This window comes from Fukomys damarensis, unplaced genomic scaffold (genome assembly GCF_012274545.1).
Source record: "Fukomys damarensis isolate Sample0158 unplaced genomic scaffold, DMR_v1.0_HiC HiC_scaffold_37, whole genome shotgun sequence".
In the NCBI taxonomy this organism is placed as follows: domain Eukaryota; kingdom Metazoa; phylum Chordata; class Mammalia; order Rodentia; family Bathyergidae; genus Fukomys; species Fukomys damarensis.
Window position 1 is genome coordinate 45,634,313 of NW_022900949.1, and position 25,316 is coordinate 45,659,628.

At 37.3% G+C, this 25,316-nt stretch overlaps 1 protein-coding gene and 1 long non-coding RNA gene across 2 annotated transcripts in view; one reads left to right on the forward strand and one right to left on the reverse strand.

Annotated features, from left to right (window-relative positions):
- The window catches only part of Cpne4 (copine 4), a 522,029-nt gene extending 499,292 nt beyond the window's left edge, over positions 1-22,737 (reverse strand). Inside the window, exon 1 of the mRNA XM_033759485.1 lies at positions 22,644-22,737. Within this exon, the coding sequence (XP_033615376.1) occupies positions 22,644-22,708 (65 nt within the window). The 5' untranslated portion in view covers positions 22,709-22,737. The remainder of the gene's footprint in view (positions 1-22,643) is intronic.
- LOC104863142 overlaps positions 22,501-25,316 on the forward strand; it is a 5,041-nt gene continuing 2,225 nt past the window's right edge. The window contains exons 1-2 of the long non-coding RNA XR_780489.1: positions 22,501-22,664; positions 24,455-24,522. This is a non-coding gene — a long non-coding RNA (uncharacterized LOC104863142). The remainder of the gene's footprint in view (positions 22,665-24,454; positions 24,523-25,316) is intronic.

The window sequence follows — 25,316 nt, forward strand, 5'->3', positions numbered from 1 at the left end:
ACTGAGAGGTTCCTTTCCAGGGCCTGTGGTGTCAGAATCCACCAGATATGGGTCGGGGTTTATGAATCAGAACTAGGGCCTATTTTATTTCCAATCCCACTTTTTTTCTGTGTGAATGCTGAATCTTGCCCATCTTCCCTGCTGAGTGGGGTAGATTGATGGTGTGGTGTCTTCTATATGGGTGCATCCTCTCCAGGAGCTCTCAGTGTTTGCCCCCCCCAAGTCACTGCTGTCTCTACCTAGCTTTATGGCCTAAGGACTTGTGAGGTGCTCTGTTTCCTCCAGTGGCCCCTTTCTTTATACACACCATGATAGGACAACCATACAAGAAATCTCCCTGATCATGTCAAGAGATAGGGAAGGCAAACAAATTATCAAGCTCTGTACTGAAGGCAGGCAGTGAGGAGGACCAAGGAGCCCACTGGACTTAATGCCAGCACTTTCAGACATAGTGACTTCATAAAACTACACATGACCAGCCTGGCTTCTCTCCACAAAGGATAGGACCCCCTTGACCTTACAGCTTGAGCTTACTGCTACTTAATCTCAAGGGATCTGCAACTGGCCTGCTTCTTCTCTATGATTATCTCTTGTGGCCATCTCCCATCCAGTCACTGTGGTAGCATGACCCCAGAGATGCTGAAATGTAGTTTTTCTGTGACTTCTGATTCCTGAAGTATCTCAGTTTTATACCATAAATCCTTTCCAAAATGGCTTCTGATTATATCACTCCTAAGTATGGTGGGCGCTACGGTGAATTTCTTCTTCATCTCTAGCCTGCCACATAAGACTCTTTCAGAGTAAAATCCCATACTGTACTTGTATCAAAATAACTGTGAAATTTTATTGGGGCTAGTGCTTCTGGTCTGTTGCTTCTCCCTGCGGCTGCCAACAATCTCTGGATTTACCTCATTTTTGTGGAGACAGGTCCTCCTCCCTGGGTCTCAGGTTATTGCTCCAGACTGCTTTGCTCTTTTGTCTTTGTTGTCTTTGGTTCCTCCAATTTCTCTATGATTTCCAGTTTTCCTGTCAGCTCTTTCTCAATTCTTGGAGCTCTACTTTTTCTCCTTGCTAAGTTTCTATTTTCCAGGTGTCTCAATTCTAGGTCCTGGAGAGGCTGTTTTTGATGCTGTTCTTTATTCAGCCATTTTTAATCATTCCCTTTCTCCTTGTTTTATATATTAAATTTAGGAAGATGGGGGAAATGGTGTGGGGAAGAGCCTTGCAACTTTACCTCAAGTAATAGAAACTTTATTCATTTAACATTAATTGAGGACCTCTTGTGTTTTAGTCAGTTGGGTAACAATAACATTCTACCATAGGTTGAGTGACTGACTGGTTAAAGTATCACAAATTACTTCTCACAGCTCTACAAGGTAGCAAGATTCAAAATAAAGGCACTGTCAGATTCTGTATATAGACAGGCTCATTTCCTGGTTCAAAAATGGCCATATTTATGCTGTGTCATAGAAGGAATGAGAGAGTTCTCTAAGGCCTCACTTATAAGGACAATAATACAATTCAAAGGCACTCTGTTCTCACAACCTACTACCTCCAAATACTATCAATGGGGCAATGATTTCAAAAGATGAATTTTGAGAAACACAAACATTCAGTCTACAACACATTGTGTGCATATATTTCTGAGAGCAGGACATTCATATTTGATTAAGATTTTGATCTTCTCTCATAAGGCTGAAAGTTTAGTACAGGGACACAGATAAAAAAACAGATAAGTACAAATAAAAAAGTATGATAAACACTATAATACAAGCATACATGTGTGCTACAAAAAAGGTGGACTCAAAAGAAGCTTCTATGATCTTGGGTGAACACTTTCTTCTCCTGTACGAAGGGAATATGGGGTAGTGAAATAAATAATTCCAGACTATTTTGGCAATCATGAATTTTATTTATGAAGCAAATAAAGTTTGTTTGGGTATCTATTCTTTCATTCTCATAAAAAGTACCCAGGGTAGGACTAGATAATATATAGCATACACCACTCTCATATGCATGGAAGTATCATTAATTGATCATGATATTCTCATCCTGAGCCAAGCTTATTACAACTCTACAGTCTTTCTCAGCACACTGCTCCAGGCAGCCATCAACAATACTATTTAAATGAAATCTCTGTCCAGCCTCAGAGTGTAAAGTATGGCTCCATTTCACTAAGACTCATACTCTGGCTGGGAAAATTGAGTTGCAGTAATTCTAAAGTAAGTCAGCCTGTGATAAGCAGTGTAAACAATAGATAAGAGTTGTTATTGGAAAAATTTCATTTTCCAAGCCTGCTATGAAATAATCACTTATTTCCCTCAAGAAAAGTAGAAGTACTTGCCATGTGGATGCATCATGTTCTATTTCATGGTCTCTCTTTTTGTTTTTAGAAGTGGAATAAATTGAAAAATGTAGTCTTAGTGAAGACAGAATAATTGAATTTAAATGTTTGGCTTATCAACAGAGTATTCTGAAGCCCCTTTGTACAAAGAGCTCTGAACTCAGATTTGCTGGGAGACACACAATTACTCCTTGGATTGAAGGCTGATGTTAGCTCCCAATGTTCTGCCTTGACCATGTGCCTCCCTGCAGTGTACAAAAGCACCACAAGTCTACACAAGAGCCTCATAAACTAATCTACATCACAGTTGTGGGATGAAAAGCAAAATGTAATTGATTCTTTTTTTTTAAGTGATCTTAATTCACAGGGCCTTTGGCAAGGGTCTGGATACAAGCTGCCCACTTGCCATTTCCAGCTGCTAGAGTCCCAGCATTCTTCATTCAGGTACAAACCCTGGCAGGTGACAGGGTACAGAAGTGGAGGTGGAGTGGCCTCCAACTCCAGAGAGGAAAACAGCAGACCCAGAATTTGAGGAGTAGCTCCTCTGCTCCGGGCCTCCAAGCAGCATGAACCAGTGAGGACAAGCACAGCCACATGAGCACTACCATCTGACACCACCCTCTGCCACCTCTGGCCTTCTAGTTGTACCAGTACCTGGATTCACACTGCAGAGGCACAGAGGGTCAAAAGGGCCATTGTCCTGAGCTCCAGAAGATAGAGTGAAGTGAACAACAGAAAGAGGGCCTCTCTCAGGTTCCTTGATGAAAATTGAATCTCACTAAAGTGAAGGGAATCTCTGCAATAAGGGCACACCAGACCATGGTTGTTAAATTGGAGGGATCACCACCTCTGATCATAACGTTGACTATCCTCAGGGGAAGGGAAGCTGGAACCTGCAGTAGAATCTTGCAGAGTTCAACTCTGCAAGAGGTCAGGGAGCTCAACCAGGGCCTTGCAGCCAAAACTCAGCCAGAATCTCAGGGGTTTGCCACTGCATTGCTGAGATCTAATTGACTTAGATCTGCACACTGCTGTGCATATTGTCTATTGTGACAGCAGAGAAATACCCTGAAGGAGACTCTTCATTTTTATTTTTTATTTAAAATTTTTCTTTTCCTCTTGGTTTTCATTTTTAATTTTTATCTTTGATTCTGAAAGAAGAGAAAGACTCAACCAAAAAAAAGAGAACTACAAACCAATTTCCCTAATGAACAGATACAAAAATCCTTAGTAAGATACTGGCAAAGAGAATACAAAGGGTCATGAAGAAGATCATACACCTTGATCAAGTTGGATTTATCCAAGAGATGCAAGGATGGTTCAATATATATAAATCAATAAATGTAATACACAATCTTAACAGAGTCACAGACGATATAATCATCTCAATAGATGCAGAAAAAGCATTTGACAAAATTCGACACGCATTCATCATCAAAACTGCAGAAAATTGGAATAGATGATTTCTATTTCAACCTGATAATAGCTACCTATGAAAAATCAACAGCCAACATCATACTAAATGGCCAAAAACTGAAAACCTTCACATTAAAATCAGAAACAAAACAAGGATGTCCACTATCACTACTCCTGTTCAGTATAGCTCTGGAAACATGATCCACAGCAATTAGACAAGAGAGAGAAATAAAAGCAATAAAAATAGGAAAGGAAGAAGTTAAACTGTTATTATTTGTGAATGATAAGGTACTCTACATAGAAGCCCCAAAAAACTCTGCCAAAAGATTTCTAGACTTAATTGATGTAGTAGAGTAGCTGGATATAGGGTCAACACTCAAAAATCAATAGTCTTCTTGTACACAAATAACAGACTCACTGAGAGTAAAATTAGGGAAACAATCTCTTTTACAACAGCATCCAAAAAATTGAAATATCTAGGAATCAGTCTAACAAAACAACAAAAGACCTCTACAATGAGAACAACACTCTGAAAAAAGAGATTGAAGAGGCAATAAATGGAAATACATCCCTAATTCCTGGGTAGGAAGAATCAATATAATGAAATGAAAATGGCCATACTTCCAAAACTGCTATACAGATTCAATGCAATCCCAATTGAAATGCCAAGAGTATATTTCACAGAACTAGAGAAAACAATACAAAAATTTATCTGGAACCAGAAGAGACCTAGAATACCAAAAGAAATTCTAGGCAACAGAGACATGGCAGTGGGTATCACAATCCCCAACTTGAAACTATACTACAAAGCCAGTGTGATAAAAATTGCGTGGTACTGGCAAAGAAATAGACTAAGGATCACTGTAACAGATTAGAAGATGCAGAAAAAAATCCTGACATACTCAGCTACCTCAACTTTGACAAAGGAGTCAACCATCCTCACTCGAGGAAAGATAGCCTCTTTAATAAATCATTTTTGAAAAACTGGGTTTCACCTTCTCAAAGATTAAAAGTAGACACATATCTTTCATCATGCACTAAACTAAAATCTGTGTATTAAGATTTAAATATTAAAACAGAAACATTAAACTTGCTGTAAGATAAGTTAGGTAGAACTCTTGAAGATATAGGTATAGGAAAATACTTTATGAATAAATCCTCAGTAGCATGGGAACTAGCACAAAGAATCCACAATTGGGATATAATCTTTTTAAAAAACTTTCTGCACTTCCAGAGAAATCACAAGCAGAACTAAAAGACAATTCACAATATGGGGAAAAATTACAAGCTGTTCTTCAGATAAAGGTCTACAATCGGGAATATATAAAGAACTCAGAAAAATCAGACCCCCCAAATATAAAGACCCAATTAAAAAATCGGCATCTGGATGAACAGATATTTCCCAGACAAAAAAAAGTAGATGTAGCAAATAAACATATGAAAAAATGTTTAACATCAATGGTCATTGGAGAGATGCAGATGAAAACAACACTGAGATTCATCTCAACCCAGAAAGAATGGCTGCTATCATGAAATCAGCCAATAAAAATGCTGCCATGGGTGTGGGGAGATAGGAACCCTTCATGGTTGGTAGGAGTGCAGACTGGTGCAACAAGTGTGGAAATCAATATGGAAATACCTCAAACAACTAGGATTAGAAGTCCCATTTGACCAAGCTATTCCTCTGCAGGTTATCTTCCCAAAAGAATTTTAAAAATCATGCTACAGCTATATATGCTCACCCATGTTTATAGCGTGCTATTAAGATTGTAATAGCTAAAATTTGGAAAGAGCCCAATTGACCATCAACTGGAGACTGGATAAAGAAGGTGTGGTTTTTTAAAATATAAAATGGAGTACTACTCAGCCATAAAGAATGAGTAACTAGAGATATTTATAGCTACATGGATGCACATTTAGGTGATATACAAGTGAAATTAATGAGTCACACCTGTGTAAATACTGAATAGTTTCTCTGGAGTAAAAGTGTAAATAAGGATCAAAAGGTATAATTGATGTTGTATCATAGAAGGAAAAGTCTAAAAGAGTAGAAGAAGTGAGGGGGTAAGGGAAAGGTAAAAATGGAAAAGAAAAATACGTAAAAAGGAAAAACATGGAAACAATGTCTTTGTAAACAGGTGAAGGGAGGGTTGGGGAATGGTGAAAAATAGAACTAAGGTAAGTCATGTAGAGGTACAAAATCCCAATGATGAATGCAACTGTACCATATACCTAAAAAAGTACCAATAAACTTAATAAAGATTTTTAAAAATTTATTTTTCTATTCTTTTCAAACTCTACCTTTTTTCTTTTTTCTTTTCCTCTCTCTCTCTGTCTCTCTCTCCCCCCCACACATTGTTCTTGTCTCCATTTTGTTTCTGATCCTACCCTAATTCAGGTTTCTTCTTTCTTTTTCTTTTCTTCTCTTTTTCCTTCTCTCAATTGTCATTAGTTTCAAAGGTAAGTGAGTACAGTTTCTAGCTTCCCTATTGCTATTACATTATTCTATTCTTGTCTTTGTTCTTTCATTCTGTCCTTTTATCTTATCTTAAACAGTTTCCTAGTGTTTGTTTGATCTTCCTGTGTCCTCTGGCCTCACTTCTAACCTACCCCTGTGCTTCTATCTATCTATCCCTCTCTCCTGAACTCCTTCTAAGTCCCCATCCTGAAGGGTGAAGTTGCTAGAGTTTATTTGCTATAAGCATATTTTGGACTGGTCCTCGATTTTGATTTAATTCACAAAGTTAAAGGTGATAGATTAATAACTACCACAAATTGTCATTTTCTAAGTTGTGCTTGATGGTATTGTGTTGCTGATTGTATCACTTGGGCTAAGATGTTGTGCTTGATCTAATCAGTTTTCCTTCTTAGTATTATGAAAATGTGAGTATCTCAGCATCATTACAGACTCAAAACCTAAAGACCAGCTATATCTGGAAGAACAAAGTATTAACCCAGAAATTAAACCAAGGCCAGTACTAACAACAGAAATAGAAATGAGAAGACACTTAAGCAAGGCACAAACACAGATGTCCAGCTCAACAAAGGCAAATTCTGGGGAAAACAAGGTGGAAAAGTCTAACAATCAACCACCTGGACACCCTGAGCTGATAGCACAGGAAGTAACAAAACAGTTGAAGGAGGCAGAAATAATTTTCCAGATAACTATGGAGATGGTGAGCAGAATGAAAGACATGATTAGAGATTCTAGAACAGAACAGATTAAAAAAAAAATAGATGAGTACAGGACCATGGTAGAAGCCATGAGTGCCCAGCATAAGAAAGAAACTGAATCCATGAAACAGATTAAAACTGATATCCAGGACAGTAAAAACTCTATTGAAAGTATACACATCAGACTAAGCCAATCTGAAGACAGAATATTAGATATAGAAGACAGAATGGTGGTCAACAACAATCAAAAGAGAGATCTCTTAAAAATAGTAAGGGACCACGAGAAATCAGTCCAACAGCTCCTGGATGATGCAAATAAGAATAATATAAGAATGACAGGAATGAAAAAACAGGAGAAAGTACAAATGACATAAAAAAACTGTTCACAGAATTAATGACAGAAAATTTTCCAAACAGAGCAAAATAATTTGACATACAGATAAGTGAGACATTGGACTCCGACTAGCCATGATCAAAAAAATCTACACCTAGACATATAATAATCAAGATCTCAGAAACCCAACAGAAGAACAAAATACTATGAGCAATTAGAAAAAAAAATCACATGCAAAGGGAAGCCCATCAGAATCACAGCAGACTTTTCATCACAAACCCACAAATCAAGAAGATCCTGGAGTGAGGTATTTCAAGTCCTAAAAGAAAACAACCTTCAACCTAGACTGATGTATCCTGCAAAATTATCTTTAAAAATTGATGCAGAAATAGGATACTTCCATCACAAAGAACACCTGAGAATCTTCATGAAAACCAAACCAGCACTCCAAATAATTCTAAACAATGCCCTACAAAATGACAATGAAGGTCACAACTCCATTGAGGCACAACAAAGCAAATCCTGTACACAAAGCAAGAAATTCAAAGGAGAGGGGAGAAAAATTAAAAAGAGCCAAGAACAAGATCATACGTGACAATAATAAGTCAATAAATATCAGTTATAATAATGTTAATGGCTTCAATTTGCCAATCAGAAGACAGAGACTGCAGACAGAAGTTTAGCTCATTGATGCCACCATATGCCTTGCAAGCACAAGGACCTGAGTTTGATCCCCAAGGAAGGAAGGAAGGAAGGAAGAGACTGGCAGAATGGATTAAGAAGCAAAATCTAACAATATACTGTATACAAGAAATGCACCTAGTTCAAAAAGAAATTCTTAGACTGAAAGTAAAAGGATGGAAAACAGTTCTCCATGTGACAGAAACATGGAAAAAAGCAGAGGTAGCTACCATATTTGCACACAAAGCAAATGTCAAAACAAAACTAATTTAGAGAGGCAAAGAAAGTGACTACATCCTTGTAAAGGGAACAATACAAGAGGAAAAGATGACAATCATAAATATATATGAACCAAATACTAATGTCCCCAACTGTACAAAACAAATATTAAGGGGCATGAATAACCAAATAAGCAATAATACAATTGTAGTGGAGAACCTCAACACCCTACTGTAACAAATAGACAGATCTTTTAGACAAAAAAAATCAGTAACGAAATCCTAGAACTGAACAAACTTTCGAAAAAATGGACTTAACAGATGTCTATAGTGTGTTGCACACCACAAAATCAGAACATACATTCTTTTCAGCAGCACATGTGTCATTCTTGGAAATAGACCACATGCTAGTTCATAGACATGTTTAAGTAAATGCAAAGGAGCTGAAGTTATCCCATTTACACTATCAGACTTTAGTGCAATTTAACTGGAAATCAATAGCATAAAAAAACAGAAGAACTTCACCAACACATCAAAATTGAATAATTCTCTTGAACATTCAATGGATCACAGAGGAAATTAAAGAAATTAGACAGTTTTTACAAATAAATGATACTGCCAATATAACACACAGGAATCTATGGGACACAATGAAAGCAGTGCTAAAAGGGAAATTCATAGCAGTGAAAGCCCACACTAGGAAAACAGAGCAAACTCATATAAACAACCCAATGCTGACTCTTAAACTCCTAGTAAAAGAAGAGCAAGACAAACCCAAATCTCATACAAGGGAGGAAATTATAAAGATCAGAACAGAAATCAATGTACTGGAGACTAAGACAATGACACACACAAAACAAATCAAGTTCAAGAGTTGGTTTTTCAAAAAAATAAATAAAATCAATAAACCCTTAGCCAAATTTATCAAAAAAAGGAAAGAAATGGCTCAGATCCATGTGATTAGGAAGGAAAAAGGTGAAGTCACAACAGATCCAGCAGAAATTTAGAGGATCACTAATACCTACTTTGAGAACCTGTTCTATAATAAAATGGAAAACACCAAAGAAATTGACAGATTTCTAGATACATATGAATTACCAAAGTTGAATGAAGAAGATAAAAATATTCTAAACACCCCAATTACGATCAGTGAAATTGAAAATGTGGATAAATTTTTCCAACAAAGAAAAGGCCAGGTCCTGATGGCTTAACTGCCAAATTATACAAAACATTTAAAGAAGAATGTTAACCACTATTCTTTAAACTCTTCAGTGAAATTAAAAGGGAAGCAATATTTCCAAATTCATTCCTGGAAGCAAATGTTACTTTTTTTTTAAGCAAGTGTTGCTTTCATTCAAAAACCAGGGAAAGACCCAAACATAAAAAGAAAACTACAGACCAATCTCCCTAATGAACATAGATGCAAAAATCCTCAATAAGACACTGGCAAACAGAATACGGAGAGTCATCAAGAAGATCATACACCCTCACCAAGTCAGATTTATCCCAGGGATACAAGGATGGTTCAACATATGTAAATCAATAAATGTAATACACTATCTTAACAGAGTCAGGGACAAAAAGAATATGATCATCTCAGTAGATGCAGAAAAAGCATACAACACAATTCAACACCCATTCATGATAAAAAAAACTCTGCAGAAAATTAGAATAGATGGTCTTTATCTCAATTTGATTGCAGATATCTATGAAAAGCCAATAGCCAACATCATACTAAATGGTCAAAAACCGAAAACTTTCACACTCAAATCAGGAACAAGACAAGTATGTCCACTATCACCACTCCTGTTCAATATAGTTCTGGAAACATGGCCACAGCAATTAGACGAGAGAAAGAAATAAAAGCAATAAAAATAGGAAAGGAAGAAGTTAAACTGTCATTACTTGTGGGTGATAAGGTACTCTACATAGAAGCCCCCAAAAACTCTGCCAAAAGATTTCTAGAGTTTCATCTGCATCTCTCAAATGACCAGTGATGTGGAACATTTTTTCATATATTTGCTTGCTGCTTTTACTTCTTTGTCTGAGAAATGTCTGTTCATTTCAGATGCCCATTTTTGAATTGGGTCTTTATATTTTGGGGAGCTGATTGTTTTGAGTTCTTTATATAGTCTAGATAATAGTCCTTTGTCTTAATTGATGCAGCAAAGTAGCTGGATATAGGATCAACTCTCAAAAATCAATAGCCTTCTTGTACACAAATTACAGACTCACTGAGAGTAAAATTGGGGAAACTATCCCCTGTGAAAAGAGCATCCAAAACAATGAAATATCTAGGAATCAATTTAACAAAATAAACAAAAGCCCTCTGCACTGAAAACTACAAAACTCTGAAAAAGAGAAAAACAACAGAAGAGGATATAAGACAATTGAAAGACATCCTTGCTTCTGGGTAGGAAGAACCAAAATAGTAAAAATGACCATACTTTCAAAACTGCTATATAGATTCAATGTAATACCAATTGAAATACCAACAGTATATTTCACAGAAGTAGAGAAAACAATATAAAAATTCATCTGGAATCAAAAGAGACCTATGTTAACAAACTCCATTCTAGGCAACAGAGACATAACAGGGATTATCACAGTCCCCAACTTGAAACTATACTACAAATCTACTGTGATAAAAACAGCATGATTTTGGCAAAGAAACAGACCTGATAATCCATGGAATAGATTAGAATATGCAAAAACAACTCCAGTTGTGCTCAGCTACCACATCTTTAACAAGGAGCCAACCATCCTCTGTGCAGAAAAGATAGCCTCTTCTATCTATGAAAAACCATCAGCCAACATCATATTGAATGGCCAAAAACTGAAAACCTTCATGTTAAAATCAGGAACAAGACAAGGATGCCCACTATCACCACTTCTCTTCAATATAGTTCTGGAAACATTAGCCACAGCAATTAGATAAGAGAAAGAAATTAAAGCAATAAAGATAGGAAAGGAAGAAGTTAAACTATCATTATTTGCTGATGATATGATACTATACATTGAAGATCCAAAAAACTCCACCAAAAACTTCTAGACTTAATTGACAGATTCAGTAGAGTATCTGGAGATAAGGTGAATACCCAAAAATCAATAGCCTTTCTATACACAAATAACAGACAGACGGAAAGAGAAATAAGGGAAAAAATTCCTTTTACAATAGCATCCAAAAAAATGAAGTATCTAGGAATCAATCTAACAAAAGAAACAAAAGATCTCTACACTGAAAATTACAGCACTCTAAAAAAAAGAAATCAAAGAGGATATAAAAAAATGGAAAGATATCCCCTGCTCCTGGGTAGGAAGAATCAACCTAGTGAAAATGGCTATACTACCAAAACTGCTATATACATTTAATGCAATGCCAATTGAAATTCCAACACTATATTTCACAGAACTAGAAAAAAAATCCAAAAATTCATTTGGAACCACAAGAGACCTAGAATAGCAAAAGCCATTTTAGGCAACAGACACATGGCACCAGGTGTAACAATTCCCAATTTGAAACTATACTACAAGGCCACTGTGATAAAAACAGCATGGTACTGGCAAAGAAATAGGCCTGAGGATCAGTGGAACAGACTGGAAGACACAAAAACAAATGCAGATGTACTCCACTACCTCATCTTTGACAAAGGAGCTGACCATCCTCAGTGGAGGAAAGATAGCCTCTTTAATAAATGGTGTTAGAAAACCTGGATGTCAACCTGCCACAGATTAAAATTAGACCCTTATCTTGCACTAAATTAAAATCCAAATGGATTAAAGATCTAAATATTAAAACAGAAACATTAAACTTGCTGGAAAGTAAGTTAGGCAGAACTCTGGAAGACATTGGTATAGGAAAAGACTTTATGAACAAATCCTCAGTAGCACGGGAACTAGCAGAAAGAATCAACAACTGGGATCTCATCTTACTAAAAAGCTTCTGTACTTCAAAAGAAACCATTAGCAGAACTAAGAGACAATCTACAATGTGGGAAAAAATTTTTACCAGCTGTACCTCAGACAAAGGACTATTATCAAGGATATATAAAGAACTCAAAACAATCAGTCCCCCCAAATATAAAGACCCGATCCAAAAATGGGCATCCGAAATGAACAGACATTTCTCATACAAAGAAGTAAAAGCAGCAAGAAAATATATGAAAAAATGTTCCACATCACTGGTCATTCGAGAGATGCAGATGAAAACAACACTGAGATTCCACCTCACCCCACAAAGAATGGCTGCTATCAAGAAATCACACAATAACAAATGTTGGCGGGGTTGTGGGGAGAAAGGAACCCTCCTCCATTGTTGGTGGGAGTGCAGACTAGTGCAACCACTATGGAAATCAATATGGAGATACCTCAAAGAGCTTGGACTGGAGGTTCCATTTGACCCAGCCATCCCTCTGCTGGGTATCTTTCCAAGAGAACTAAAAGAATCATATCACAGAGAAGTATGTGCACCCATGTTTATAGCGGCACAGTTTGTAATAGCTAAATCTTGGAAACAGCCTATTTGCCCATCCATTGGAAACTGGATAAAGAAGTTGTGGTTTTTCTATAAAATGGAATATTACTCAGCCATAAAGAATGAGAAAATTGATTCATTCATAGGATAATGGATACATATTGAAGATATACTCCTAAGTGAAATAAATAAGTCACACATGTGTAAATACTGAATAGTGTCCCTGGTGTGAATAATCTGCAACAATGCATAAGATTCTAATAAGATTACTGACATTTAGAAATGGGAAGAAAGGAGCTAAAGGTTTAGGGAAGGTGGGATGGGTAGGGGAAGAGTAAAAGGGGAAAAGAAAAAAATGTGAGAGAATGAAAAGATGAAAATAAAATGTTTGTAGATGGGGAGGGGAGGAGGGGGTGAAGGGAGGGCAGAGGTAAGGGGAAAAAATGAGAATCAAGACTTGCCATGTAGAGGTACATGATCCCAACAATGAATGTAACTGTACTGTATCCCTAAAATGTACCAATAAACTCAATTAAAGCTGAAAAAAAAAAAGAAAAAAAAAGATAGCCTCTTCAAAAAACTGTGTTAGAAAAACTGGATTTCAATTTGACAAAGATTAAAATTAGACACCTATATCTCACCATGCAGTAAACTAAAATAGAAGTGGATTAAAGACCTAAATATTAAAACATAAACACTAACCTTGCTGAAAGATGTTAGGTAGAACTCTTGAAGACACTGGCATAGGAAAAGACCATATGAACAAAACCTCAGTAGCGCAGAAGCTAGCATAAAGAATCAAAACCTGGAATCTCATCAGATTAAAAAGCTTCTGCACTACAAGAGAAAACACTAACAGAGCTAAGAGACAACCTACAACATGGGAAAATTTTTTTACCAGCTGTTCCTCAGACAAAGGTCTACTATCTAGAATATGTAAAGAACTAAAAAAAACCAGACACCCCCAAAAATATAAAGACCCAATTCAAAAATGGGCATCTGAAATGAACATATATTTCTCAGACAAAGAAGTAAAAGCACCAAATAAATATATGACAAAATATTCAATATCACTGGTCATTTGAGAGATGCAGATGAAAACAACACTGAGATCCACCTCACCCCAGAAAGAATGTCTGCCATCAAGAAATCAACAAATAACAAATGCTGGTGGGGTTGTGGGTAAAAAGGAACCCTTCTCCATTGTTCTCCATTGTGGTGGTGCAGACTGGTGCAACCACTGTGGAAATCAATTTGGCGATAATTTTAAAAACTAGGAATAGAGGTCTCATTTGACCCAGCTATTCCTCTGCTGGGTATCTTCCCAAAAGAATCAAAATAATCATACTGTAGCAATATATCTGCACCCATCTTTATAGCAGCACAGTTTGTAATAGCTAAAAAAATTTTGGGGGGTATAGTCAGGGGGATCAAACTCAGGACCTCATACTTGTGAGGCAGGTAACGGCACCACTGAACTAAATTCTCAGCCCCAAATAGCTACAACGTGGAAACAGCCTCTTTGTCTATCATCTGGAGACTGGACAAAAAAGATGTGGCTTTTCTATAAAATGGAGTACTATTCAGCCATAAAGAATGAGAAACTAGAGACATTTGTAGATAGAATGGAGGCACATTGAGGTGATACTCTTAAGTGAAATAAATAGGACACACAATTAATTGTAAATACAAAATCATTTCTCTGGTGTAAAAACTAAAAGTGTAAATAAAATTCAAGTTATATAATTGATAACATGATATAGGAGGAAAGGGGCTAAAGGAGTAGGGGAAGTGGGAGGGTAGGGGAAAGAAAAGAAAAATTTGAGAAAAGTAAAAAATGGAAAAAAAAATTTTTGTAAATAGCAAAGGGCAGAAAGGGATAAAGGGAGGGCAGGGAAATGTGGAAAAATAAGAACCAAGATACATCATGTAAAGGTACAAGTTCTCAGTGATGAATGTAACTGTACTGTATACCTAAAAAGTACCTAAACTTAATTTTTAAAAAAGGATCCTAAGTTTGTCTGCAAAATTAGTTTTCTCTGACCTGAATACCTGTGCTTCTCATGTAGATTGTCTCTAATGTGTCAATACAGTATAGTTCATTGTGTCATTGTGTGTTCACTGTGGGGCTCAGAACATGACACCCCGAAGTATGACACTTAGGCATATTGTGTATTTCAAACTGAACAACATTGGAAAAAATCTCTGAAACCAGTCATTTTGACCTTTTGGGGCCCTTCTCTCTCTCACCTCTCTTCCTTTCATGAAGCAAGTCATAGAAACCAGACTTTCTCTTCCCCAAGGCTCATCATCGAAACTAGTGTCCCTCTCCGTCAGAGCAAACCATAAAGCATAGAAAGAGGCTCTCTACCTTCTCCCTTGAAGACCCTTATCCCAGAGTGGTTCTGCCCACTTACAGGAAAAAGAGATGCTACACAGAAAGGCCAAGAGGAACATGGCAGAGAGAGCCGAACTTCTCCTTGCCATCTGCTAATGTTATAACATATTCTTTCACACAGGCACATTTTCACACTGCACTTCATTTCAACAAAACTAGAAATAAAATAGCAATTTTCTCTGGGTTTCTGGGGGTCTTCATATCTGGAGCCTTCCTTGTCACATTGAACTTCATTATTATTAGCATGAATTCACTATGCTTTTCTCTTGTTAACGTGTGTATCATGTTCTGAGTGTCTGCAGTCCCCTCATGATTGGTGATGAAAAATACCCCATTTTGCATCACTATGACTGTCAAGAACCACATGTCAAAGCTTCAGAGTCCCCTTTCATCCTCATGACTTATGCAAAGTAGTCTCTGAAATATTAAATAATGTGTTTGTGAAAAGTGTCAGCATTTATTGGTTGTCTCACCAAAATAGCCTCCCTACCCATACACACACAATTCAGCTACCTCTCGGAAGTCTTTTTTTTTTTGGTACCAGAGATCAAACTTGGGTCCCTGCACTTGCAAGGCAGGAGGCAGAACCACTGAGCTAAATCCCCAACCCGGGAACTCACATTTTTAAACTTTTCAGGAATTATCTGTTCTCTAATTTTCAACCAGAACTACTAGAGTCTCCATCCTACTTTTTCTAGGCAAAGTTCAGAACCCACACTGTTGCTGTACTTACTCTCCTCTCCAATGTTTCAGAGGATTCCCCTAGAGTTTAATCTGTCCCTCGGTCTTCTCATCTTCTTCCTCTTCTGCAGAGTCCTCAAGGTTGCACTTACATCTTTCCTATTTTTTTTATTCCTTAATTGTATTGGTACATTTTAGGTATACAATATGATGACATTCATCACTGGAAATTTGTGCCTTTACATAATCACTCTTGGTTCTTATTTTTTACCTATTCCCTTGCCCTTTCTTCAACCCCTCCACTCCTCTTTATTTATAAAAACTTTGTTTCCATTTTTTTCCTTTTCTTGTATTTATTCCTTTCCCCTGCCTCTCCCACTTCCCCTTCCCCTTTGAATCTTTTCTTCCTATTTCACATCATCTATTATACATTTTGATCCTTATTTACGCTTTGTTTCTCACACCAGAGAAACTGTTCAGTATTTACACATGTATTTCATTTGAGTATGGCCACAATGGGCAACCATTCAGCTATAAATATCTCTAGTTTATCATTTTTTATGGCTGAATAGTACTGCATTTTATAGGAAAAAAAAAACACATCTTCTTTATCCAGTCTCCAGTTGTTGGGCATTTGGGTTGTTTCCAAGTTTTAGCGATTACAAACTGTGCCGCTATAAACATGGGTGCACATATATCACTGTGGTATGATTCTATTAATTCTTTGGGGAAGATACCCAGCAGGGGAATAGCTGGGTCAAATGGAACCTCTAATCCTAGTTTGTTGAGGTATCTCTGTATTAATTTCCACAGTGGTTGCACCATTCTGCACTTCCACCAACAATGGAGAAGGGTTCCTTTCTCCCCACAACCCCACCAGCATTTGTTATTTGTTGATTTCTTGATAGCAGCCATTCTTTCTGGGGTGAGGTGGAATCTCAGCATTGTTTTCATTTGCATCTCTCGAATGACCAGTGATGTTGCTATATTTTTCCTCTTACAACTACTTCGTTCTTTCTGTTCCTCATTGACCTTCCAAAGATCCATCTGAGTGCTTCATTCCACACAAAACACCATGAATATAGGATTTGGTTAAACAAATATTACTCAAGATTTATAACAATAGAATGGATTAATAATTTATCTTTCAATTAAATATTACAACATTTTTTTCTCAGAAATGTGTTCTTTCCTCTCACAATTTCTTCCTGGTGGTGTTTCTTAGGCACTGGATTCCTGCTAATGTAGAAGTGTCTGGTTCTCTGTGGCTTCCCCTCCACTCTCTCTCTTACCCTGGTTCTTTCTGTTGCCTCTCACCTACATAATTCCTTCCTGGGTGGCTCTTACAGATTCAAAACTTTTTTTGATACATTGGGTTTATTATTCAAGGATACTTCTGTCTCCTGCCTATCTTTCTCTCCTTTGAGATGATGCTATGGGAAAAGTAAACTTCATTTCCACCCTCAGAGAAGCCATCAAGACAGATCCTTAATTTTCTATGCCCTGTGATGTAAAATAAAACCCTCCTTAGCCTAGAAAATGGATATATTTAATTTTTATACTATTTTAGAAGGTAATTTTCTTACAATAGTGTAAAAAATAGAATTCTCTTTCACTGTTAATATGACATGCTTCCATTCTCAACACATTAATTTTAGAAAATCCTAGGAAGGAAAGCATTTATAAGCAAAATTCTATAGTTTAAAGGATCACTCTGTACACATCCAAAAATAGCTGCAGGCTTCTTATGTCATAAATACATTTCTGAGTAGGGATATTTTTTCCATCTCTTTAGTAGTGCTATTATTTATTCTATTCTCCTGTAATTTGGAAAAAATAAAACTTATTCCCTGTAATATCAGTAGACAAAGAAAATAAGAGCATGAAGAATTGGCACTGAAAGCTGTAATTTAGGGCCAGTTGCTGTCCTTGGATTGCTGTAGGTGTATTTGGGAAGGTGTACTTGGCCCTGAATAATGATCTGAAACTAAAACCAGAAAAAGATAAAATTAGGACATGTTTCCTCCTTTGGAGAAGCAAGAATTTCCAGATTCTGCCACTCCACATTTTATTCCTGTCGCACTGTCAGCTCCATCCTTACCTACAAGCCCAGCAAAACAGAACAAGCCCTTAACAGAATTTCCAGACATGTTGCACAGTCTGCCTTCAGAAATGGCCTCAACAAATCCACCTCTGACCAGCCACACAGTGAAGACTGGAACAGAGACAGTGTTCTAGTTAAGTTAGTAATTTTCTATGATGAGGTTCACTGTGAATGGGTACAATATCTTGAAGACTTACTAGAAAGGACTGATCCAGACCAAGGACAACTGAGTTGTAGTGTGTCACTGGGGAAAAAATTGAAGTGGCATAGATTTAGGACCCAAGGACTGTGTTACTTTCTTCCCTATTCATTAGAATACTAATAAATTTTAGCTAACCTATATCCACTCACTACTGGCCAAGCTCTGTGTTGCTTTACTTGTAATAATTTATCCTTTACAATGAACCCATGAGATACATACCATCCAGTATTATCTCCACTAGCTTGAAGGCAATTGAACAAAATTTCTAGATGACTCTAAAAGAGCTTGAAAGAATCTAACCAGAGAACAGCTGTAGATGCAGGGAGTTGTCTAAGAAAACACAACCACGGAATCCTGAAGCAGGAAAGGGGTCAGGAAGGAGAACTGACCAATAGTAAGAACTTACTCCATCTCAGGCCCCTGCATATCCGGTCTCTTTGTTTGCAAGAACCCAAGAAATATTTATCAACATTCTACAGATGAAGAAACTCACCACAGAGGTCCTAAGCATGTTGCCCATGATCTCAAAATCAGTTTGTGAGATCTGAATCAAAGTTTGTGTGATTCTGCTTCACCAAATATCTGAAGTTGAGATGTATAGCAACCATAATTCAACATCTCTTTTTTTTTAATCCTATTTTGGGCAAAGAGCCAAGATTTGGCTGGCAAAAAGTCAAAGAATCATGGAGCCACACATACATACTCATATTTAGTATGAACCATACAGATCTGGCTAATAAGTATCTCAGTCTGGACCTTATACTCAACTTTCTGAGCAACCAGATAACCTGCTGAATTGATCCTGCTCTGGTTCAGTTGGACCAAATGGAACATTTTGAGAGTTCAGATGGGCACTCACTGTCTCACAGAGTTGGAAACAAAATTAAAGTATCAGTTCCAGAAAGTCTATTCCATGATGACAATACAGCCTTGCCATTAGGAGTCCAAACCTTATTCCTACCCCATGGTAACCCTTTTGTGGAAGTGTCCTGCTTCTCTCCTCCCTTCACCATTGCTGTGACCTACTAAGCCATGTTGGCACCAGTTTACAATGTGCCAACACTGCTTTCCCAGGTGGCATTATAAATAGCTGTGGGAAAAACAAGCAGATGTTTTTCATCACATGATTTGGAGAAATCATGGCTCCTAACTTTAGGAAGAAGGTGTGTGTTTGTGTGTGTGTGTGTGTGTGTGTGTGTGTGTGTGTGCGCGCACATGCACTCATGCAAATCCATGCATATGTGTGCCTTTGTCCCTTGAACATCTGCTATCTTTTTCTTTTTTTTTGAACTGGGGATAAAACTTGGAACCTTGCACTTGTGAGGCAAGCAGCAGCATCACTGAGCTAAATCCCCAGCCCCTACTTCTGCTATCTTTTAACAGTCCTCAGGATTCATTTAGCAGATGGTACGTCAGGAGCCTGGTAGAGCCTAACCTCCCACATTAGATGTTTATGGAGCTACTGATCAAGGGTAGAAATAAGAACAAAACAAACGACTCAGAAAACTATAGTGCCCTTTTTATTTGAAATATCAAGTAAGAACATTTATTTGTAGTTCTTTATAGTTGATAAAATACTTTTACATCCACCACCACACCTGACCTTAACAGCCTCTCAATGTATATATTTATTCAATTTTATACATAAGGCTCAAAGGCCAAAAGTCACACAGTGGCTTGGTGAAAAAGAGAGTCTCCTCACACCGTGACTGTCTCACTTCAAGTTTCAAACTCTTTTACTACACCCCCTCACTGTCTACTCCTGTCCTTTCATGAGACACAAGAATAATGAAAGAGATGTGCGGTCATTCTAGATAGGACTTTTCATCCTCCAAATCTTTCAATACACCTAAAACGTAAAATTAGATGGCATTCTTTCCATGTAGAGACCTTTTTTTTTTTTACTTTCAAACTTGTTTTTTAAATACTAATAAGGACACCTGTAATAAAACATATCCATAGAAGCAGAACAGTAAATATGAAGAGGCACATTCATTAAAAGTTTTAGGAATGTCATCGCTTCCCAGTCAGAGCACAGCAGGAAATTAAATGTTGTGGATGAAAAGCTTTAAAACAACTCTTTCTAATGCAAGAAGCTATACTGTGGTGCTTATATGTGAAAAGAAGTAAATAGAGTACAGATATGTAAAAGACTTTGTCTGTACAGTACTTGTGGTTTTATATGTATATTTTATACTTATATATGTATATTTCTCAGTGCATATAATAAAGAAATATGAAGAAAGGAATCTGTAAGTGAGCTGGATATGATAGAACTTTTGTAAACAATCTAAAAATCTACAAAATGTTAGGAAAGTATAAAATGGGTTTTGCTGTCTCTTAACAGCAATCCGCTTTGTTTAGTTCAAACTTAACAGACGCTGGAGGCACTGACCATGAAAGGGGACACCTGGCCTCATCCTTAACCTTGAACACCCCCTTCCTGTGCACTTGCATAGAGAGCTAGTGGAATCTTAAAGTAAACTCCCTAACTACAAGGAATTGTTATGTCTGGGTTAAAGTTAACTGTCTTGTTAGTGTAATTTGTATCTGAGTAATGTGAACTGAGGAAATGAAATGTAACCACCTGAAAGAGATCATAGCTGTAAAACCTATAAAAGAGGAAGATGCAACCCAATAGGAGGTGGACACCCAGCACTGCCTTTTTTAATGTGATTGATCCTTTTCTGACAAAATAAACCTTTTATTTTACTTCCATTCAGCTCGTCTCTATGTGCATGTCACTTGTCAATTCCTCCCTACAACAGATAGAGCCCCAAAATTTAGTAAACCATCCTAAGAAGGGAAAAAGAATCGATATGAGGACCAGATACTCAATAACCAAATGAAAATAGGGTGTATTAGGATCCTATAGGACAATGGATTAAACACCAGTCTCAGAAAAGGCTGGCTCCAAAGACTCAGAAGACCCCCCAATCTCAATGCTAATGAAGCTTAATGAAGTGATAATAAACTGAGGCAGTACATCTGGTGGCCATAGCCTGATGGGATATAGCACCAAGAGGGATACGCTGCAGGTGCTGTCAAAAGTAGTAAGGGGACTTAGGGAAGGAGAAGTCAATATGACTGGATTCTACAGAAACAGGTTTGTATTGTATCATTGAACCATGTCCAGGCTCTAGTTGAGTTAGTGTCTATGAAAACATGGGCTCCCTGGAGGCAGTAATTAGCAACCCTTTTTTGTTTTGAGGGCTCAAACATATTTTAAGGAACTATATGAAATAACACAAATGATCAGTTGGTCAAATCAGACTAAGCATGAACCAGAGGTATTACCAAGTATCAAAACTTACTAATAATTTCAAAATATAGATAATCACAAGACACTGACAAAGCAAGGGGAAGCCTGTAATCTCTAAAGCTGTCTAGTAAAATTTCCTTTCTCACTAGACCACATTTCAAGCCCAGATTAACCTATGTCTCTTCCCAACATGTGCAATTCATGTCAATTACAGAGCATATCATCTTTTGCTCAGATAGTGACATAGTTTATCTGCTACTTTCCAAGGTGCCAAAGTCCATAAATCTATAAATCCAGATTTGTTTATGATAAAAATCCTAGAATTCTGCTAAAAGCAATCTATAGATAAGAACTAAGTGTATAGTTAAGAAGTCTGTGATTAGCACACTTACCAGAAGATTTGAACAGGTCTCTTACCCTCTTTCTTTTCCAGGAATACTGCCCTCATTAAGAGACAGATTGAATTGCAAGCCTCTTTCTGCTCTTTCCTTTGTAACGATGGCTATGAGTGTGAATGGCCTTTTAAATAGATCTTAAATTAGTTCTGGTAATTTGTTGCCTTAAATCATGTCTCTTCTTGTGTTCTTATTCTGGACAAGATTAGAGTTAGAGGTGAGGGTCAACTTAAGCAACCATTCATTATGTAAATTGTTCTTTTCCCTCAGTAACCATAATTTTGTTTGCATAACACTCTCACTCTGCAGAGCATTTCCACTTGCATTATTTTAAACAATATGCAAATTAACCCTGGAAGGCAGGGTTGGTGGTTTTATTTATTTATTTATTTATTTTTGTGCCCGGGATTGAACTCAGGACCTTGTGCTTGCTAGGCAGGCGGCAGAACCACTGAGCTAAATTCCTGGCCCCAGGTGTTGGTTTTTAAAATGAGGAAACTAAGGCTGGAAATTTAGCTCAGTGGCACTGTGCCTGCCTGGCAAGTACAAGGTCCTGAGTTTGAATCCTGGTACCAATTAATTAATTAATTAAAAAATAAAATAAAAAGTTAAAATGAGGAAACTAAGATGTATCAGCTAACAAGTGGTGAACTGGGATTCAAATTCAGATCTGTTTGACCTCTAAGTCCATGTTCTGTTTACTGAACAACACTACAGTTGCTTTCCAAAATAGAAAGATTGTTTGACCTTGGCATGAAGGAAAATAGCAATCTCCACATTCCTCTTACACTCAGAGGTTTTTTTTTCCAAGCTCTATTTGCAGTTTTTCTGACTTTATCATAGATGTGGAAGTGCTAAGTGTGCTATGATGGAGGACAATTTTGCCGTCATGAATTATTTTCTGAAGAATATCCTCATGGGAAACTCGATGGGGTACCCCCACAGCCTTCAACTACCTACCTCCTGGCAGGCACACCACTGGTGAGTGGAATTTTATAACCTTTTCTTCTCAGGCCTCTCTTCATCCTCCTTAACAGATGTTCATGATTGGCTTCTGCAAGATAAATGAGAAAAGGGAAAATAAGAGAAATAAGTGGAAAATTGTCCTCATAACACAGTAAATCTGTATATTTAAAAGGCAGGGGGAGGGCAGGGATAATGGGAAAAAATGAGAACCAAGACCTGTCATGTAAAGGTACAAGATCCCAATGATGAATGTAACTGTACTGTATCCCTAAAATGTACCAAAAAACTCAGAAAGTAAATAAATAAAAGGCAGGAAGATGATTGTATATAGGAAAGACAACATGAACCATATTATCTCTATTGTCCTCATGGTCTAGAGTTAGGTTTTCCTGGCTCCCAATCCCAGCATAATTGCTTTACTCCACAACAGGGCCTCTTTGACCCCCTTCATTGCCAGGTTATCCTGGAGACCAGTCAGTTCTGAGCTGGGAGGTTATCCACAGCTCTTGCCTAAACTTGCTACCTGCATTTTAAAGAAGTTCTGATGTCGAACTCTGCTCAAGCTATAGAACTTCTGTCTTCTAAATCAAGCGACAATCTCATGAGTTCATCTGGTTAACTGACCCTCCACTCTTTTGCTTACCTATGATCCTATGATCCTGATTTTTCTTTTTTTTCTTTTTTTGGTAGGAAAATGGATTGAGAGAAAGAAAGCTTCTGTCTAAGAGAGACAGAAGGGGGACCAGAAAGTGGGTTGCCCTCTCACTCAACTTCTCAAAAAAGTTTTATGGGATAAAGCCATGAAGTGAGGTGGTTTCAAGATGGGACAAAACTATAAGACCCATTTGAAAGTTACAAGGTGGGCATGAAGTGGGACAAAACCATGACCAACCAATAAGATTACAAGTACAGTCACCCAGGTAATATTGATTAAATGGGGAGTCAAATGGGGGAGCAACTCACATAGGAAGCCTATGAGGATTTTCTGTAAGATGGATCAAGGATATTTCCTGGAAAGGCTGAGTTAAGACCTTGGCCCCCCACCCAGATAATTCATATCTATTTAGAATATCAATCACTACTATTCACACTATACTGATCCTGATCTTTTTATGTGATTCATCAACATTTTACTCTTTTCAGGTAGATAATAACTAAAGTCTGGGTCTTATATTCATGTCTGGACACAATTTTTTGAAAGCGTCCCTGGAAATGTTGACTGTATTAGGCTAGATCACCATAGCCATCTGTTTTAATATTATGTCTTACTCATCTGTTGGGAAGGATATCTCTGTTATTTCTTGGTAAAACCTACCTCTTACACCACCCAGTATCTTCACATTATCTAGTGTGTGCTGCTCTATTATTTGTTTCCCAGTTGCACCTTTTTCCAGCTTCCATAATTAATCCTGTTTCAAAAACTGCCAGTTCATCCCACTAGGCAGCTAATTCCAGCTGTGGCCCCATCCTAAGTAACTTACTTCGCTGTTTGGTCCAAACATATCTGGGGCCAGGGATTTAGCTCAGTGGTTCGGTGGCCTGCCTTGCCAGCACAAGGACCCAAGTTCAATCCCCGGTACCAAAAACAAACAAACAAACAAACAAAAAACATATCTAGCTGTGTAGAAACACCCAACTTCCTTTGCCATTAAGGAAGTATTTGTTAATCAAGAGTTTAGAAATCTTATTTCAGGGTGCTCATAATACTCCATGGACCTGATTTTATGAACTTCCTTGCCCTTTACTTGTATGATACTCTCTTTATTTGCATCTGCCTTTGAAAACAAATCTCATGACACCACTAGGTATAACTGAAGATGTGGCAGTTTTACAAAACTGAAGTTGAGGAACTCTTCTTGAAGTCAATTTTAAGGTAGGCAAAAAAAAAAGTCATAATATCTTTTCCTGGCCCATAATATCCTAATCAGCAGCTCCCAGTCATATCATATGCCCAAATGCATTCTGACTTCTTTATCAGACAGGAGGTGAAGAGAAATCAATATGTCATCAAGAATATGTTCTGAGGGGCTGAGAGAAGAACACAAATCATCTATAGTATCTGTCGGCAGCAAGATGAAATCACATTACAGAATGCAGAAGACAGTGATAACTTTCTGAACTCCTGATTCACTTTCTTCATCTTTTCTCTGGGAAATATTCAGAAAATGCTAACAAACATCTAAGGTTCACAAGAAGTCCTTTCGATAGATAATTCAATGACTACAGCAATTGTAGACACAATTGTTAACTTATACACTATGGGGGAAAGCACAGTTTTCCAATCACTCACATACTTTTGCTGTTGAAATACATTTTGGACTTTCAGTGTGAAGAAAACTTTTGTAGTACGAATCAAAAAAGCTGTAAAAAGTTTAAATCTTTTAGACTCTTTTAAGAATCTATCTACTTGTGACTATTTTGTGTCTGTGGTGCTGAGTATCAAACACAGGGGCTCATGCATGCTATAGGCACTCTGCCACTGGGCTATATCTACAGCCCAAGAATCTATCTAAAAGAATTAGAGATGCAAAGAGTATTTATAGAAAGATCCAAAAATGGAAGGCAAATAGCCATTAAAATTATATTCTAACAATGTAAAAAGGTTTTCAAGACACAATGGTAGTAGGAAAAGTCTGGAACAAGCAGTATAGATATACACAATATTAT